The sequence below is a fragment of the Leucoraja erinacea genome, chromosome 15 (assembly GCF_028641065.1).
Source record: "Leucoraja erinacea ecotype New England chromosome 15, Leri_hhj_1, whole genome shotgun sequence".
Classification (NCBI taxonomy): domain Eukaryota; kingdom Metazoa; phylum Chordata; class Chondrichthyes; order Rajiformes; family Rajidae; genus Leucoraja; species Leucoraja erinaceus.
In genome coordinates, this window is record NC_073391.1 from 34,932,651 (window position 1) to 34,950,480 (window position 17,830).

A 17,830-nucleotide genomic window follows, 5' to 3' on the forward strand; every position below is an offset into this window, starting at 1 on the left:
TATTTTTATGAACACACACTGGGAACAATTTACAATTTGCATAAGCCAATTAACCCAAAACGTCACCCATTCTTTTTATCCAGAGATGCTGCTTGACTGGTCGGGTTACACCATCACTTTATGTCTATCTCCGCAATATACCAGCATCTGCAGTTCCTTTCTAGACAAACTACAAACCTGTACATCTTTGGAGTGTAGGAGGAAACCGGTGCACCCGCGGCCACAGGGAGACGGTTCAAGCTCCATACAGAGAGCACCCGTCATCAGGATCAAACCTGGATCTCTGACACTGTGAGGCAACAGCTTGACCACTGTGCCACTGTGACTCTGAGCCCGAGACAAGCCACCTTCTCGCACAGGGCACGGCAACTTCTGGCAGGATGAGTGGGACGTGACTGTGGTGGATCCCGTCAACACTCGATGCTTCGGGTCAATGATTTGACCTCGGGGCAGGGAGAGGACAGGGGTCATTTCACAGAGGCTATGATACGATACGATACGATACAATGGAACTTTATTTATCCCAGGAGAGAAATTGATCTGACAACAGTCATAAAACACAAACTACATGAAACATGAAATTAAAGTGTCGAGTGGAAAGGAGTGAGGGGAATGAGGGGGGGGGGATTGTACATGGTGCTGGAAGGCTGACTCCTCCCAGTCCCCACCAACACGCGGAGGAGGCAGCGTTTGGAAGATAGTCGGGGACGGGACGCAGGTCTCCCCTCTTCCCAGTGGTCAGCAGGCTGAGAAACCTCCGGCCAGTCCCACCGCGGATCAGTCAAAGAGGTAGACGCTACGGTACGAGCTCCGGTCACCGAGGAAGCGCGGCGTGTGCTGATCGATCAATGCCGACTCTTCTTCCTCTTTACTGGCAAACCGGTGAAGATTTCTCCTGGCTGTTGGGAAAGAAAAAAATAAATACAGTTTAAAATATTTAAATGTAATTACTAGCCAGACACGTGGCAGAGGCCTTCCCCGAGTTGTCGCAGCCTCGGTGACCACCTGGGGATAAAACAAAAAAGGAATTGTGGGACTGGGATGGGAGAGGAGGTTACGGGGGGGGGGGGGAGGAAGGGGGGGAGAGAGATGGGGTCGTTTCTCCCCCCCCCCCCATCTCTGCAGCACTTTACGGCCATGGGAGTTTCCACAGACGTACCTTCATTTATGAAGAAGTCAGCCAGTAGGTAGGACATCCTGACTCCCAGGGGACAGTGTGGAGCATCCAAGCTTTCCTTCCAGATAAAGCGGTTCGCTTCCGGATGCCACTGGGTGCCGTAAATCGGATACTGGAGAGCTGCAGGAGGAACCAATGTAGCTCAGTATAAAGCAGCCGGAGACAATGTCAGTGACGTGGGCAGGGCGTGTGTGTGTGTGTGTGTGTCCGTCTCTCTCTCTCTGTGTGTGTGTGTGTGTCCCCCCCCTCTCTCCCCCCTCCAGGACAGGGAGGTGTACTACATTCACGCCCGCTACTATGTGCAAAGGTGTGTGTGTGTGTGTGTGTGTGTGTGTGTGTGTGTGTGTGTGTGTGTGTGGCTGTGCAAAGGTGTGTGTGTGTGTGTGTGTGTGTGTGTGTGTGTGTGTGTGTGTGTGTGTGTGTGTGTGTGTGTGTGTGTGTGTTTGGGTGTGTGTGTGTGCGTGTGTGTGTGTGTGTGTGTCTGTGTGTGTGTGTGTGTGTGTGTGTGTGTAAGTGTGTGTTTGTATGTGCACGTATGTGTGTCAGGGTGTGTGTGTGTGTGGGTCTGTGACTGTGGATAGGGTGAGAGTGTGTAGGTGTGTCAGGGTATGTGTGTGACAGGGTGTGTGTGTCAGGGTGTGTGTGTGTGTGTGTGACGGTATGTGTGTGTAAGGTATGCAAGGTATGCATGAGTCAGGATGTGTGTGTGCAAGGTATGTCTGCGTGAGGGTGTGTGCATATGCATGTGTGTGTCTGTGATAGTATGTGTGTGAGTGTCAATGTGTAAGTGTGTGTGTGTGTGAGGGTGTGTGTGTCACAGTGTGTGTGGGTGTGTACATATGCCTGTGTGTGTGTGTGTGAGTGTGTGTATGAGGGTGTGTGTCACGGTATATGTGGGTTGTGCATTGTAAGGGTCAAAGGTTCATAGTAGCAAAAATAGAGTAATCAGCTAGATTGGCAGAACAGCATTCCATTCTGATTACCCCAAACAATTCTGTGAATGCCTGATTACGCCTGGGATTGCTGAGCTGTCATTGTTTGGCGGACCACCTATGGTGTGTGAAGGTATGTGTGTGAAAGTGTGTGGAAGCAAAATGCTGGAGTAACTCAGCGAGTCAGGCAGCATCTTTGGAGAGAAGGAATGGGTGACGTGTGTGTCTGGATGTGTGTGTCAGGGTATGTGTGTCAGGACACATCTTTGTGTGAGGGTGTGTGTGTGTGTGTCAGAGCATGTGTGTGTTTCAAGTCATGTCTCTGTGTGAGGATGCGCGTGTGTGGCAGGGTGTGAGTCAGGGTGCATGCAACTGTGAGTGTGTGTTTGTCAGGGTATGTGATGATGTGTGTGTGTGTGTGTTAGGGTGTGTGTGTTAGGGTGTGTGTGTGTGTGTTAGGGTGTGAGTGGCTCTCCGTCCCAGATGTCGGGATACCCACACAATAAACAATAGACAACTGACAATAGGTGCAGGAGTAGGCCATTCTGCCCTTCGAGCCAGCCCCGCCATTCAATGTGATCATGGCTGATCATCCCAAATCAGTACCCCGTTCCTGCCTTCTCCCCATATCCCCTGACTCCATTTCTTTAAGAGCCCCATCTAGCTCTCTCTTGAAAGCATCCAGAGAACCAGCCTCCACCACCCTCTGAGGCAGAGAATTCCTCAGACTCACCACTCTCTGTGAGAAAAAGTGTTTCCTCATCTCCGTTTTAAAATGGCTTACCCCTTATTCTTAAACTGTGGGCCATGGTTCTGGACTCCCCCAACATCGGGAATATGTTTTCTGTCTCTAGCGTGTCCAAACCCTTACTAATCTTATATGTTTCAATAAGATTCCTTCTCATCCTTCTAAACTCCGGAGTGTACAAGCCTAGCTGCTCCATTCTCTCAGCATATGGCAGACCCGCCATCCCAGGAATTAACCTTGTAAACCTGCACTGCACTCCCTCAATAGCAAAAATGTCCTTCGTCAAATTAGGGGACCAAAACGCCACACGATACTCCAGGTGTGGTCTCACTAGGGCCCTGTACAACTGCAGAAGGACTGCTTTGCTCCTATACTCAACTCCCCTTGTTATAAAGGCCAACATTCCATTCGCTTTCTTCATTGCTTACTGTACATGCATGCTGACTTTCATTGACTGATGAACAAGGACCCTGAGATCACGTTATACTTCCCCTTTTCCCAACATGACACCATTTAGATAGTAATCTGCCTTCCTATTTTTGCTACGAAGGTGGATAACCTCACATTAATCCACATTAAACTACATCTGCCATGCATCTGCCCACTCCCCCAACCTGTCCAAGTGACCCTGCATTCACGTAGCATCCTCCTAACAGTTCACACTGCCACCCAGCTTTGTGTCATCTGTGAATTTGCTAATGTTACTTTGAATCTCTTCTTCTAAATCATTGATGTATATTGTAAATAGCTGCGGTCCCAGCACCGAGCCTTGCGGTACACAAGCATGTACATTATTCAGAACCGCATGTCTCTAATGTCCGGATTGCCCTGTGGTGTCAGACCCCCAGCCCATGACCACCCCCAGACTCTCCCTACCTTCCATGGTGGAGACGAAGGTGATTCCTTGTGGGTCGGTGTTGGTGGAGATGAGTCTGTAGAAGGAGCGCAGCTTCTCGTTCGCCTCAAAGGCCTAAAGCCAAGGTCGCGATCAGTCACTGGGGGACGGAGCCCAGATTCCCATCCCCCAAACCAACGTCCCCTGCACACTACCCTCTTCCACCCTAACCCCATCCCCCCACCACACCCTGTCGCCAAACCACCACCCACCCACCGTACCCCCTCCCCACCCACCCCCCCACCACCCCTCTCCCACCCAGTCCCCACCAACTGCCCCTCCATACCATCCCCCCACCGCACCTGCCCCCCCAAACCACCACCCACTGTACCATCCCCCCCCCACACAACCCTCTCCCCCCCACCCTCATCCTCCCACCCAGTCCCCTCCAATCTATTCCCCTCCCATCCAGTCCCCTCCCACCGCCCCTCCATACCACCACCACCCCCCCCCCCCCCCCCCCCCCACCACCACCCACCTGCCTACAATGTGCAATTCACTGGACCCACACACCGCCCCGAACACAGATCCCTCTCCCACCACTCCGCTGCTCGCCGCCCCATCTTACCTCCAGGGTGAGGCTGTACTTGTGGAAGTGACCGGGCAGGGGGTTTTCCGCTAAAACTCTCATCAGCTCTGGGGGGAAGTCACGGAACATTCGGCAGCTTTTTGTTTCTGAGAAGGTGCGGGTCAGGGTCAGTGTCAGTGGCGGAGTCAGGGTTGAGGTCAGTGTCTGGGTCAGGGGTCAGTGTCGGGGTCAGGTTCGCTGTCGGTGTCAGGGTCACAGTCGGGTCAGTGTCGGATTCACAATCGGGGTAGGGGTCAGTGTCGGGGTCAGGATCAGTGTAGGGGTCAGGGTCAGGGTCAGTGTCGGGTTCGTGTCGGGGTTACAGTCGGTGTCGGGGTCAGAGTCGGTGTCGGGGGAGGGGTAGATGTAGGGGTCAGGGTCAGTGTCGGGGGTCAGTGTCGGGGTCACGGTCGGGGGTCAGTGTCGGGGTCGAGGAACAGTGTTGTGGTCAGTGTCGAGGGTCAGGGTCGGGGTCAGTGTCGGGGTCAGTGTCCGGAGTCAGTCCGGGGAGTTGGCCTATTGAGTCTACTCCGCCATTCAATCGTGGCTGATGTATTTTTCCCTCACAACCCCATTCTCCTGCCTTCTCCCAGAAACCTTCGACGTAACATAAACCAAATAAATCCAAACCGAAATCAAAGCTTGATTGCAACTTTAAAGGAGATTTGCAGGGCAACTTTTTATAACAGTGGAGGGCCTGGAACGTACTGCGACGGGTGGTGGTGGAGACGTGTTTGGGAGTCTTGTGGATTGGTGCATGATGTGCAGAGAATAGACGGAAATGGATCCGGTGCAGGGAGATAACAATTTGTCTTCCCATCCTGTTTAGCACGGACATTGTGGGCCGAATGGCCTATTCTTGTGCAGTATTGTCCTTTGTTCTATCATTCCGAGGGAGACAATACTATGTTAAATGCTCGTGTCTTTGGTGAAGGAGCCCTGGGCACCTGGCACTGAGGTCAGAGTGAGTTTGCCCAGACGGTGTGGGATCTTCAGCCACGATCACCCTGTGGCTCAGCACTTCAAATCCCCCTCCCATCCCGAATCCGACCTTTCTGTCCCGTGCCTCCTCCATTGCCATAGTGAGCACCACCGGAAATTGGGGGAGCAGCACTTCATATTCCGCCTGGGCAGTCTGCGTCCCGGAGGCCTGAACCAAAGATCTTAGAGCAGAGCTCCGCTAGAAGATCTTTGGCCTGAACTTCTTGACTTCTCCAATTTCCGGTAGCTCTTGCTGTCTCCTCCCCTTCCTAGCTCAACCTCCTCCTCTTCCTTTCTTCTCTCCCCCACCCTGCATCAAATATCTGATAGCGAAGATATAAGATCTTTGCCCTGCATCAGTCTGAAGAAGGGTTTCGGCCAGAAACGTTGCCTATTTCCTTCGCTCCATGGATGCTGTCGCACCCGCTGAGTTTCTCCAACAATTTTGTCTATCTTCAGCCACTCTGTTCATTCACGTCTGAGGTAAACAGGTGCCGGGGGAGGGAGCCGGAGTTTCTGGGAATCGGGCAGGAGGCTGGATCGTTGGAGAATCGGTCTAACCAGGACTAACTGGAGGGGCTGAATGGTCAGTTCCTGATTCGCTGCCGGCCCGGACAGTGCACCTCGTGGCCTTGCAATTCGTATCCCCCCTCCCCGGGCCCCCCCCCCCCCCCCCTCCCAACCCGCTTCATCCACGCCTCTACCGTGTATCTCCCGCTCTGTATCCCACGGCCCCTCTCCCTCGCCTTGACCCCCCTCTCCCCCGGGCAGTCCGTGCCCCACGCCTCCTCTTCCCCCGTCCACCGACCCACCCACTCCGTACCCCACGCCCCATCCAGTCCCACCCCGCCCCGTACCGGGGGTGAAGTGGAGCGGCAGCGCCACGTTGCCGCTGTCCGTGCGGCGGAGCAGGTTTTGACCGGCGGTGAGCGCCGTCAGCAGCTGGTGGCCCAGACACGTGCCCCACACCGGGAAATAGTCGCCCCGGTCACCGGCCTGTGGAGAGAAAGAAAGAAAGGAGGGGGTCAACATTGCACGAAGGGGTCACGCAGTCTCCCGGGCCCGGGGCAGGGCGCAGTCTCCCGGCCAGTTACAGCATTAACATCAGCAACAGAAAGGCAGAGCGCTGGAGGAACTCCGCGGGTCAGGCAGCATCTGGAGAGAATGGACGGATGGTGTTTCGCGTCGGGACCCTTCTTCAGGCAGATTGCGTGGGGGAAGGAGTCCAGCCCAATAACCAGCGGTGCTAGGACTGCTACTCTTCACGTTGTCTCTCTATGACACAGTGGTGCTGCAGTAGAGTTGTCGCCTTAGACCCAGGTTCTAAGGTTGTCTTAGACCCAGGCAGCGCCAGAGACCCTGACTACTTGTGCTGTCTGTATATGGACTTTGTACGTTCATCCCGTGACCGCGTGGGTTTTCCCCGGGTGCTCCGGTTTCCTCCCACATTCCTAAGACTTACAGGTTTGTAGATTAATTGGCTTGTAATTTGTCCCTAGTGTTTAGGATAGTGTAGAGTATTGGGATCGCTGGTCGACACGGACTCGGTGGTTCGACACGGACTCGGTGGGCCGAAGGGCCAGTTTCCGCGCCGTATCCCTAAAGTAAAGTCTAAGTATTTCGATAAAGGAAATTATGAATTTGTGGCCAGGTTTGTGTGATACCAAAGTCGGCGGAGGGACAGGTAGTGTTGAGGAAACGGACTCTGCAGAGAGACTTGGACAGGTTGGGAGACGTGGCAGATGGAATACAGTGTAGCAAAGTGTGGAGTCAGGCATTTTGGTAGTAGGAATGAAGACGGAGACTATTTACTAAAAGGGGAAAGGATTCGGAAATATGAGGTGCAAAAGGACTTAGGAGTGCTAGTGCATGATTCACAAAAGTTAATTTTGAAATTCCAATCAGTAGTAAGGAAGGCGAATGCAATGTTGGCATTTATTGTCAGAGGACTTGAATACAAACAAACAGCGATGTAATGCTGAGGTTTTACAGGGCACTGATCAGACCGCATTTTGGAGTGTTGTGAGCAGTTTTTGGACCCATATCTAAGGAAGGATGTGCTGGCTCTGGAGATGGTTAGATATGGGGACAAACGTGGGTAAGTGGGTCTAGTTTAAATGGGTGTCGGTCGGCATGGGCGAGCTGGCCGAAGGGCCTGTATCCGTGTTGTATGAATTAATTAAAAAAAACACAGCTTCACAATTTCCAGTAAATAAGTCAGTGTCCCGACTGTCCTTAGCTCGGGAGCGTGAATGAAGGACAGCGGTCTGAGTCAGCCATCAGCTGTCGGTCACCGAACCGACACTGGACACCCCGGGGGTAACCTCACGGTCAGTCCCTGCGCCCCTCCTGCGCCCCTCTTCCACCCCTCCCCCCCCCTCTCCCCCCCCCCCCCCCCCCACACACACACACACACACACACTCAGCTACATTGGAAAAAAATTGTATTTTTTTAAATCTTCTATATTTCCCCGTCATGTACAATGTTTACATATTCACATCTTCTGTCGTGCGGCAGCAAGTGAGAATTGCATTGTCCCAGGCAACCGGGACATATGGCGATAAAACACTCTTGACTCTTGACACACACAAGGCAAGCTCTAACTGACCTGGATCGCCAGCCTGTAGATGATTCCGGCCACCCGGGCGAACTCCGAGGTCTCGAGGTCCACAGCCCCGCCAGGGAGCAGGATACTGGGGGAGAGAGGTGACGGTCGGTAAATGGCACGGCGTACAGACCCGAGGATATATCGGACTATCGCGGCAGCGACGGCGCGGCGCACGGCTCCATTGCCTGAGCACAATGAACGCGGCAGCAACAACGTTGCATCGAGGGGTACCTGCCGGATGTGACCGGCCGCTGACCGAGAACCAGGGGGTGGTAGGGGCTGGCCGACGGAGGAAACCTGTCCAACATAACAGAACACACAGTGCTGGAAAAACTCAGCGGGCCAGCAATAGCTGTGGTGGGAATAGACTGACGACGTTTGGGATTGGGACCCTTCTGCAGACTGATGGAGTAGGGGGCGGGGGGGGGGGGGGGGGGGGGGGGGTAGAAAGCTGGAAAAGAGAGGCTGGGTGGGACAAAGCCCATCGAGTGATAGATAGAAACAGGTGAGGAGGCTGATTGTGTAGCAGGTGACGAAGACTGAAGGTGAAAAAGAGACAAAAGGGTGTCAGATAAGGAGAGAAGAGGAGGGGTGAAACGTAAAGGCGGAGGAGGAGGGAGAGGGGAGGGGGGGGGGGAGGGGGGGTGGGAGTCCGGAGCAGAAGGAAATGAGCAGGGCAATTGTGTGTGTGTGTGTGTGTGTGTGCGCGCGCGCGCGCGCGCGCTGTGTGTGTGTGTATATCCACATTGTTGTTTATTAGGGGTTTCACAGAGTACATGTCTGTAGTATTGCTTCAAGTAAGAATTACATTGTTCAGTTTCTAGCCAAACGACAATAAAACACATTTGACTATTGACACAGGCAGGTCTGTGTGGTAACGTTCTGCGCATGCAGCTTCCTCCAACCGGACAGCGTGAGGCGCTGTGTGCCTTTCTGTGCCGGTTGCAGTCAGACGCGAGAGTGGCAACGAAGAGTCCGGTACTCGAGTGGAAGTAGGCAGCGAGGGACGCAGAGACAACCGGCGCCACTCGGGATGAGAGAGGGGGAGCATGTGTTCCCCGAGTGGCTAAAATATAACGAGAGAAAAAAATCTGATGATCAAACTCCTACCCGTTTATTGAGTTAAATAGCTTCTCATATTCAGACTCGTCGAGGTACAATCTGCAGAGAACAATGGCTTTTAGTCACCAAATCAAAATCTATCGTCACAACCCGCACTCGCCCAACCTAACCCAATTCCTAATTCATCGCAGCCTACATCCCCTTCTTATCCCAATTCTCAAGTCATTCACCACCCCAACTACCCATTCAACTCGCCCAACCAAGGCCACAACCCCCCATCCCAATATCAATCCTAAACGCAGTCTCCATCTGCAATCCCTCATGTTCCCGATCGTTCCGGATTCTGCTAGACAGTGGCGCAGCGGTAGAGTTGCTGCCTCGTGGCGCCAGAGACCCGGGTTCAATCCTGACTACGGGTGCGGTCTGTGCAGTCTGTAACGTCCCCCCTGCGACCACGTGGGGTTTCTCCCACACTCCAAAGGCATGCAGGTTTGCAGGTTAATTGGCTTCAGTAAGTTGACCCTAGGCCTAGTGTGTACGATATGAAAGTGGGAATAACGAGCACCGGTGAACGGGAGTGTTCAAGAAGGAACTGCAGATGCTGGAAGATCGATGGTACACGAAATTGCTGGAGAAACTCAGCGGGTGCAGCAGCATCTATGGAGCGAAGGAAATAGGCGACGTATTTTCGACGGCCCGAAACGTCGCCTATTTCCTTCGCTCCATAGATGCTGCTGCACCCGCTGAGTTTCTCCAGCAATTTCTTGTACCACCGGTGAACGGGAGATGGTTGGTCGGCGCGGGCTTGGTGGGCCTGTTTCCACGCTGTATTTCTAAACGAATGTAAAAAAACATCGCGAAGCGCTTTTCACTGATTTAAAAAAATATATCGATGAATGCAGCACGGAAACAGGCCTTTCGTTTGCCCGCGTTTGGCCCACATCCTTCTACAGCTTTTCAATCCTTGTACCTGTCCAAATATCATTTAAATGTTGTTTTTGCATCCGTCTCGTCTACGTCCTCTGGCAGCTCGTTCTATATACCCAACACCCTCCGAGTGCAAAAGTTGCCCTGCAGGTTTTATTGAATTTCCCTATTTGATTTCCCTATCCTGCGGGGGAGGGGGGGGGGGGGGGGGGGGGGGGTCAAGAACTAGAGGGCATCGGTTGAGACTAAAATTGAGATTAAACGATTAAATAGGAACCTGGAGGGCAACCTTTTTAAATAGAACTCTAACGGGGGATACATTCACCACATCTATTGTCCCTTATAATTTTATACAAGGAATAGCGACCTAACCAGCCCGACCGCTTCCTGTAGATCAGGCCCTCGACTCCTGTGGCAACATCCATGTAAATCTTCTCTGCACTCTTTCCAGCTTAATAACAATTTTCCAACAACAGGGTGACTAAAACTCAACACAATACCCCAAACACAGCCTCATCAAAGCTCCTCACCTTCCCTCAGTCCTCACCCCTCCACTCCGCTCCCTCCTCCTCCTCTCCCCTCAACCCTCCTCATCCCTCCTCTCTGGCCCTCACCCCTCCTCTCCTCGCACCTTCCACCCTCCTCTCCCGGCCCTTACCTCACTCCAAGCCCCCACCCTCACCCCTCGCCATCTCCCCCCCATTTCCCCTCCCCCTCCTCCCCCCCCCCCCCCCCCCCACTCCCCTCGCCCTCAATCTTCACTTACTCCCCCACTCCTACAATCACCATTCATAATCCCACTAAAAACAAATGTCATTTGACGCGACGTTCCCATCTCCTCCGTTCATGTCCTTCGACGTCTTACCCGCAACCATCACCTCGGTCAGATACAAGGCCACCACGGGGTGCGCCGCGGGCTCACCTGATGATCGCCACCCTGCAGCCGGCTGACTCAAGGTACTTCACGTAGGTGCTCGCCACGTAGGTGCGGGCCTCCTGGGCCAGGTCGTCGCCCGTGTGCTGTGCCAGGATACCTGGTGGGAGAGGCAGGGGGGGGGTGAAGGCCGCGGACTGACTCGGGTCACACATAAATATAGCAGGTAGTGCAAAGAGAAACATACCAGAGTGAAGGATATAGTGTTACAGTGTTACGGTTACAGAGAAAGCGCAGGGAAAAGAAAAAGTGCAAAGTCCGCAATGAGGTAGGATAGAAGATGGGGAGTTTGGCGATCACTGGTCCACGACGGGAGTAAACGGGCATCAACATCACTCACCTATTATGGGTCGCTGGTTGAGGGTTGAAGCTCTGTGGAGGAGATTGAAGAGCGGGGAGGTGAGGTTGGGGAGGATCTCCGGCGCCGGGCGGACGCGGGGTTACGGGGTTACGGGGCTCCGTTTTTCGCTGTAGTCGGGGAGCCTCGGCCGGCGAGGCCAGCGGACACTCTCCGCCAGCACCCGACCACACCAGAGGTCCGGCCATTGCTGTCACGGCACAGAGGCCATTCCGCCCATCGTCAGCGACTACACTGGCGTTCACCCTGGCGTGATCTTATTTCAACTAAACCCATCGCCCCTCTCTTTACCCTCGACCCACTGCAGTTCCTTCCACAGCCCCGACTCCCTCCCCATCCCAGGACCTTCTCCGTAACCTGACCCTCTCCCTCGCCTACACATTCCCGCTGCACTGGGCACCGATATGGGAGATACCCGATCGGTATCTCCGTCATATCCAGCTGCTCCCCAAACACTCCCATCTTCCAGGAATTGCCGAGGCCGTTTCACCCGCAGTGGAGCCCCCCGGGACAGCTGGTGAACAGTGCCCCCTCCACCCCCGCCTCCTCTCTCAGTGCCCTGGGTTGGTGCCCGGTGCGGTTGGCACCGACCATCCCGGCCCGGCCTGGATCGCCCTCCCTCCCTGCAGCCTCTCACCTGCATTGTCCGTTCATGGCTGCGATCAGTCTCTGGGATGTCACCGACCGGAATAGTACAGGCACAGGAAAGGGGCTGCTTAAATATCTCCAGAAGCCACGGCCCTCCCAGTGACACGCGCAACATGTTGTGAAACCCCGGCCTGTCGGAGTCAGAGTGACAGGGCGGGCTGAGAGAGAAACCTGCTTGCAAAATATTGTGATTGGTTCAAACCCACAAGAACAACTACAAACTATTGAAAGTTGCCCAACTAAAAATTCACGAATTTCAAGTGAGGCCGTTTGGCCCATCGCTCGTGTGCAGGATCTTTGAAAACTGATCTCACGAGGGAGCAGACAGGGTGAACGCATCTGGGTATTTTACCCAGAGTCGTGGAATCAAGAAGAGGCCATAGATTTAAGGTGAGGAGCGAAAGATTAAATGGGAACACGAACGGCAATTTCTTTACACATTCCGTGTATGGGTATATGGAACGAGCTAACAGAGGCAGAAGTAGAGGCAGGTACTATCACAACATTTAAAAAAAACATTTGGACAGGTACACGGATACCATAGATTTAGAAGGATAGGGGCCAAACGCAACCTGGTGGAACTAGTGTAGATGGGGCATGGTGGTCGGTGAAGGGGCTGGCTTCACGATGTATGACTGTGGGTAGTTCTATCCTTTAGGGACACCTATACGTCGTTGGAGTGTGGGAAGGCAGTGGAGGCCAAATCACTGGATGGATTTAAGAGGGAGTTAGATAGAGCTCCAGGGGCTAGTGGAATCAAGAGATACGGGGAGAAGGCAGGCACGGGTTATTGATAGGGGACGATCAGCCATGATCACAATGAATGGCGGCGCTGGCTCGAAGGGCCGAATGGCTTCCTCCTGCACCTATTTGCTATGTTTCTATGAAACCGTAGCACCCGGTGAAAACCCTCACTCCCTCTTCTGGAAGCGCCCTAAGTGTTCAACAAGTCAGCAGATACATTTATTTTCCGGGCATTTGGCGAACAAGTTTCCCCAGCTGTTTTCCCAGCATTTCCCCATTATAACCAGGCCCAGCTGCCTCTCAAACACTGATGTCCAGATCATAACACTAACACACTATCACTGAGTTGGCGAACGTGATGAGCTAGCACATTATTACTGAGTGTAAAAACAGAGCACAGAAAAAGATTCATAATGATGTTGCAAGGACTCCGGGACAAGTTGGGCAGGCTGGGACTGTTGATTGGAGCGCAGGGGGATGAGGGGTGGTCTTATAGAGGTGTACCAAATCGTGAGGGCAATAGTTAAAGGTCTTTTACACAGAGTAGGGGAATCAAGAACCAGAGGACATAGATTTATGTGGAAAGGCTGGAAAAGATTTAATATGAAGCTGAGGGACAACTTTTTCACAACGAGGATAGTGGGTATATGGAACGAGCTGGCTGAGGATGTGGTTAAGGCAGGTACTACAACAACATTCCAAAGACATTGGACAGGTGCATGGACAGGGAAGGTTTAGAGTGTTATGGGCCTGTCCGCAGACAAACGGGACAAGCTTAGATGGGACATCTTGGCCGGCATGGACGAGTTGAGCCGAAGGGCTTGTTTACCTATGTTGTGACTATCATAGTAGATCCGGGAGGGAGGAGGGGACGGGGGGGGGGGGGGGGGGGGGGGGGGGGGGGGGGGGTTTTTCACCTGGATGACTAAAGTACGTCGGGAGATTCCGGGGACAATAAATCAGGGAGCTTTCAAAACAATTAGTCAGCGGAATTTCTGGATAGGCGGAAAACGACGAGCTGAGTCCATTCTTTCTGGTCGCGTCGCGTCACCGTGAAACAGTCGACAAGTCATCATCTGTCGCAGCCTCTCACGTTTCTGGAAATAACACACTGCTCCCACTTCCGGAAAGTGTCGACATTTCAAAAATAGTTCCGCTTTTTTTAATCTTTACAGAAAATCATAAGATCATGCTCGAGCCTAGAGAAAGGTGAGAGAGGAGGGGGGGTTGGGGTGTGATTGGCAATGGGTGGGGGAAGTGAGAAAAAAAAAGCTAGATGTGAAAAGGAAACAAAATGGGTGTCAGATAAAGAAAGAAGACCCGGTGTGAAATACAAAGCCGGAGGGAGGGATATGGGTGGGAGAGGACGTGGGGTGGTGGGGGGGGGGGGGGGGGGGGGGGGGGGGGGGGGAGGGGGGGAGGGAGGAGTACAAGGGTAATGGGGGACTCGGGGTTTGGTGATAAGATCTGACCTACAATTCCAAACTCCACGGCGAGCACCTGCCCAGTTCAGCGTTCGCCCAAGGTAGACACAAATAGTTGGAGTAACTCAGGGGGTCTGACAGCATCTCTGGAGAAAAGGAATATGTGACGTTTCGGGTCGAGACCCTCCTTCAGATTGTTCTTCCTTATTGTTCGCCCAGGCGCCTGGTAGCTGCGGGGAATCACTCACAAAGGTGTTCTACTGGTTTATTTTTTTCTGTCCCTCCTCCTTTTGTTGTTACATTTACTGACATTTACAATCTTCCAATCGTCACGTCTCAACTGCCGGACTCGAGGCGTTTGGAAGTGGGAGATGTAAGGAACTGCAGGTGGTGGTTTACAAATAAAAAGACACAAAGTGCTGGGGTAACTCAGCAGGTCAGGCAGCACCTCTGGAGAACACTGATACATGATGTTTCCCCATGAGTTGGAACCTTTTTTCAGACATCGTATGAGAGGGTAGAATGTTGGAAAAGTGAGGTGGGGGCGGGACAAAGTCTGGCAAGTGATAGGTGGCTACGGGTGAGGGGGTGATTAGCAAATGCCAGGGATGTAAAAACCTGTGAGATAAAGAGAGAAGTAGCGTGAAATGTGAAGGGAGAGGGGAGAATATAGAGGCAGGTGCTATCACAACCTTTAAAATACATTTGGACGGGTACACGGATACCATAGATTTAGAAGGATATGGGCCAAACGCGGGTAGGTGGGACTAGTGTAAATGTGACATGAAAGTTGGGCCGAAGAGCGTGTTTCCACGCTGTAAGACTTTATGACTCTATGAGTAAATGTATTAGAAACATAGAAACATAGAAATTAGGTGCAGGAGTAGGCCATTCGGCCCTTCGAGCCTGCACCGCCATTCAATATGATCATGGCTGATCATCCAACTCAGTATCCCGTACCTGCCTTCTCTCCATACCCCCTGATCCCCTTAGCCACAAGGGCCACATCTAACTCCCTCTTAAATATAGCCAATGAACTGGCCTCAACTACCCTCTGTGGCAGAGAGTTCCAGAGATTCACCACTCTCTGCGTGAAAAAAGTCCTTCTCATCTCGGTTTTAAAGGATTCCCCCCTTATCCTTAAGCTGTGACCCCTTGTCCTGGACTTCCCTAACATCGGGAACAATCTTCCTGCATCTAGCCTGTCCAACCCCTTAATAATTTTGTAAGTTTCTATAAGATCCCCTCTCAATCTTCTAAATTCTAGAGAGTATAAACAAACCAAGTCTATCCAGTCTTTCCTCATAAGACAGTCCTGACATCCCAGGAATCGGTCTGGTGAACCGTCTCTGCACTCCTTCTATGGCAATAATGTCCTTCCTCAGATTTGGAGACCAACACTGTACGCAATACTCCAGGTGTGGTCTCACCAAGACCCTGTACAACTGCAGTAGAACCTCCCTGCTCCTATACTCAAATCCTTTTGCAATGAAATGAAAGCTAACATACCATGTATTGAGGTATTCCAACGCCAATACATTTGTAAGATTGCGTTTGAGTGTTTAAAGCTTGCACAGGCATGCGTTTGAGAAGCGAGGGGAAGAGTGGCCCAGGTAAGAGTTCAGTGCCCGCAGCAGTCCAGACACCTTGATGTCATGGTGGAAATTCACAGATTTCATCGGATCAAGAAGGAAACATGACAAGATCGCCGGCAATTCCCAGGAGCATTTCAGACGTCAGTCATCGGACAACTACTTTCAGTGCGGTTGGCGCTTGTGACATCAGTCGTTTTACGCTGGAATATACACAGCTGTGTGATTCAGTGCATGCCGGACCGAGAAACAGCAGCGCGCCGGTGACAGCCAGAAGCAACACGCCAAGGATCCATTCGCTTTGCTGGTGCGGATCTCAGCCCCTGCTGGAATGGATCTCTGTCCCTGCTGGAATAGATCGCTGTCCCTGCTGGAATAACTATCAGACTCTGCTGGTATTTTATTTATTTATTTTTTTATTTTTATTTTATGATACTGCCTGTAAGGGAATTTCATTTCGTTGTCTCAAATTGAGACAATGACAATAAATTTGAATACAATACAATACAACAATATGTCCCAGAACATGCTGGTGTGAATCTCGGTCATTAGCTCATAAGGTCATGTGATAGGATCAAGTCTACTCCGCCATTCAATCATGGCTGATCTATCTCTCCCTCCGAACCCAATTCTCCTGCCTTCTCATAACCTCTTAAACTGAACCAATCAAAAATCTATCTATCTCTGCCTTACAAAAACATCCCCCGACTTGGCCTCCACAGCCTTCTGCAGCAAATAATTCCACAGATTCACCACCTTCCAACTGTTTGGTGGTATTTGGCCATGGAGGAGGCCCAGGACAGAGAGGTCGGATTCGGAATGGGAGGGGGGAGTTGAAGTGCTGAGCCACCGGGAGATCAGGTTGGTTAATGCCGACTGAGCGATGATCGCCAAGCCTACGCTTGGTCTCACCAATGTAGATCAGCTGACATCTACATCAAATGGGCAAGTCAGATTTCACTACACCATTTGGTGTATGTGATAATAAATGTCCTTTGTATCCTTCGTATCCTTTGTATATAGAGCAGCAGATGCAATAGATGAGGTTGGAGGAGATGCATGCGAACCTCTGTCGCACCTGGAACAACTGCTTGGGTCCTTGAATGGAGTTGCGGGGGGAGGTAAAGCGACAGGTGTAGCACCGCTTGCGGTTGCAGGGGAAAGTGCCCGGGGAGGGGGTGGTGCGGAAGGGAAGGGAAGAATTGACCAGGGAGTTGTGGAGGGAGAGGTCTTTGCAGAAAGCAGAGGGGGGGGGGGGGGGGGGGGGGGGGGGGGGGGGGGAGATGGGAAGATGTGGTGAGTGGTGGGGTCACGTCGCCGCTCCGCTCTGCTCGGTCCGCATTAACCAACCTGATCTCCCGGTGGCTCAGCACTTCAACTCCCCCTCCCATTCCGAATCCGACCTCCCTGTCCTGGGCCTCCTCCATGGCCAGAGTGAGCACCACCGAAAATTGGGGGGAAAGCACCTCATATTCCGCTTGGGCAGTCTGCACCCTAGTGGCATAAACATTGAATACACCCATTTCCGGCAGCCTTTGCTGTCTCCTCCCCTCAGCCCTCAGGCTCTCCCTCAGCCCTCGGGCTCCCTCTCTTCCTTTTCCATTTCTTCTCCTCCCACCACCCTACATCAGTCTGAAGAAGGGTTTCGGCCGAAATGTTGCCTATTTCCTTAGCTCCATAGATGCTGCGCACCCGCTGAGTTTCTCCCAGCACTTTTGTCTATCTGTAATCATGTATAGTCTTTCCGCTGAGTGGATAGCATGCAACATAAAGTTTTTCACTGTAGGTACACATGAGAGTAAACTAAAGTAAACTAAACTAGACTAAACTAAACTAAACCAGTCCCTGTGACATCTATGCTCCAGAAGCTCCTCTAGAATCTTTGTCCAGAGCCCCCCACCCCCCGTTGCTCTGTGTGTTTATGTTCGAGTTCACCAACGTAGTTCACCAATGTAGTTCACCAACGTAGTTCATCATCCTCACCTCGGTCCACAATGATCTATGAACTCACTTCGCACTCACTCTCCTAGGAAAATGGCCTAAAGTTCCGTGATCGGTTCGGGAAGGGGGGCACGGTGACCACGGCACACGGGAATGAAGGGGCGGCTGCTGTAGGAGAACTAGCAATGACTTGTGGTGGTCGCGGGCGGTGTGTTTGGTGGCACTCTCGGCGTGCTGTTCCAGAGTGGATCTATTGGACTCATGTACAATATGGTCTGATTGGATATATG

The 17,830-nt window shown here is 52.4% G+C and overlaps 1 protein-coding gene across 1 annotated transcript; it reads right to left on the reverse strand.

Annotated features, from left to right (window-relative positions):
- Positions 1-476: 476 nt before the first annotated feature.
- On the reverse strand, positions 477-14,294 carry LOC129704188 (gamma-glutamyl hydrolase-like). Its single transcript, XM_055647125.1, has 11 exons — positions 14,060-14,294; positions 11,829-11,903; positions 11,174-11,205; positions 10,822-10,933; positions 9,021-9,071; positions 7,911-7,995; positions 6,159-6,297; positions 4,321-4,427; positions 3,734-3,827; positions 1,160-1,297; positions 477-899 (listed from the first exon to the last, which is right to left on the reverse strand). Exons 1-11 carry the CDS (start codon positions 14,149-14,151, stop codon positions 778-780), a joined length of 1,047 nt encoding a protein of 348 aa, XP_055503100.1. The 5' UTR covers positions 14,152-14,294; the 3' UTR covers positions 477-777.
- Between the last annotated feature and the right edge of the window lie 3,536 nt (positions 14,295-17,830).

What these genes read in the sequence shown, in the direction of transcription:
- LOC129704188 (XM_055647125.1), bottom strand. Translation starts at nt 14,151, where the DNA reads ATGCTGTCAGACCCCCTGAGTTACTCCAACTATTTGTGTCTACCTTGG. An exon ending in GCCGCTCCACTTCACCCCCG is followed by an intron (nt 4,428 to 6,158) that starts GTACGGGGCGGG and finishes GCACCTTCTCAG; the next exon opens with AAACAAAAAGCTGCCGAATG. An exon ending in TGACTTCTTCATAAATGAAG is followed by an intron (nt 900 to 1,159) that starts GTACGTCTGTGG and finishes CTTTCCCAACAG; the next exon opens with CCAGGAGAAATCTTCACCGG.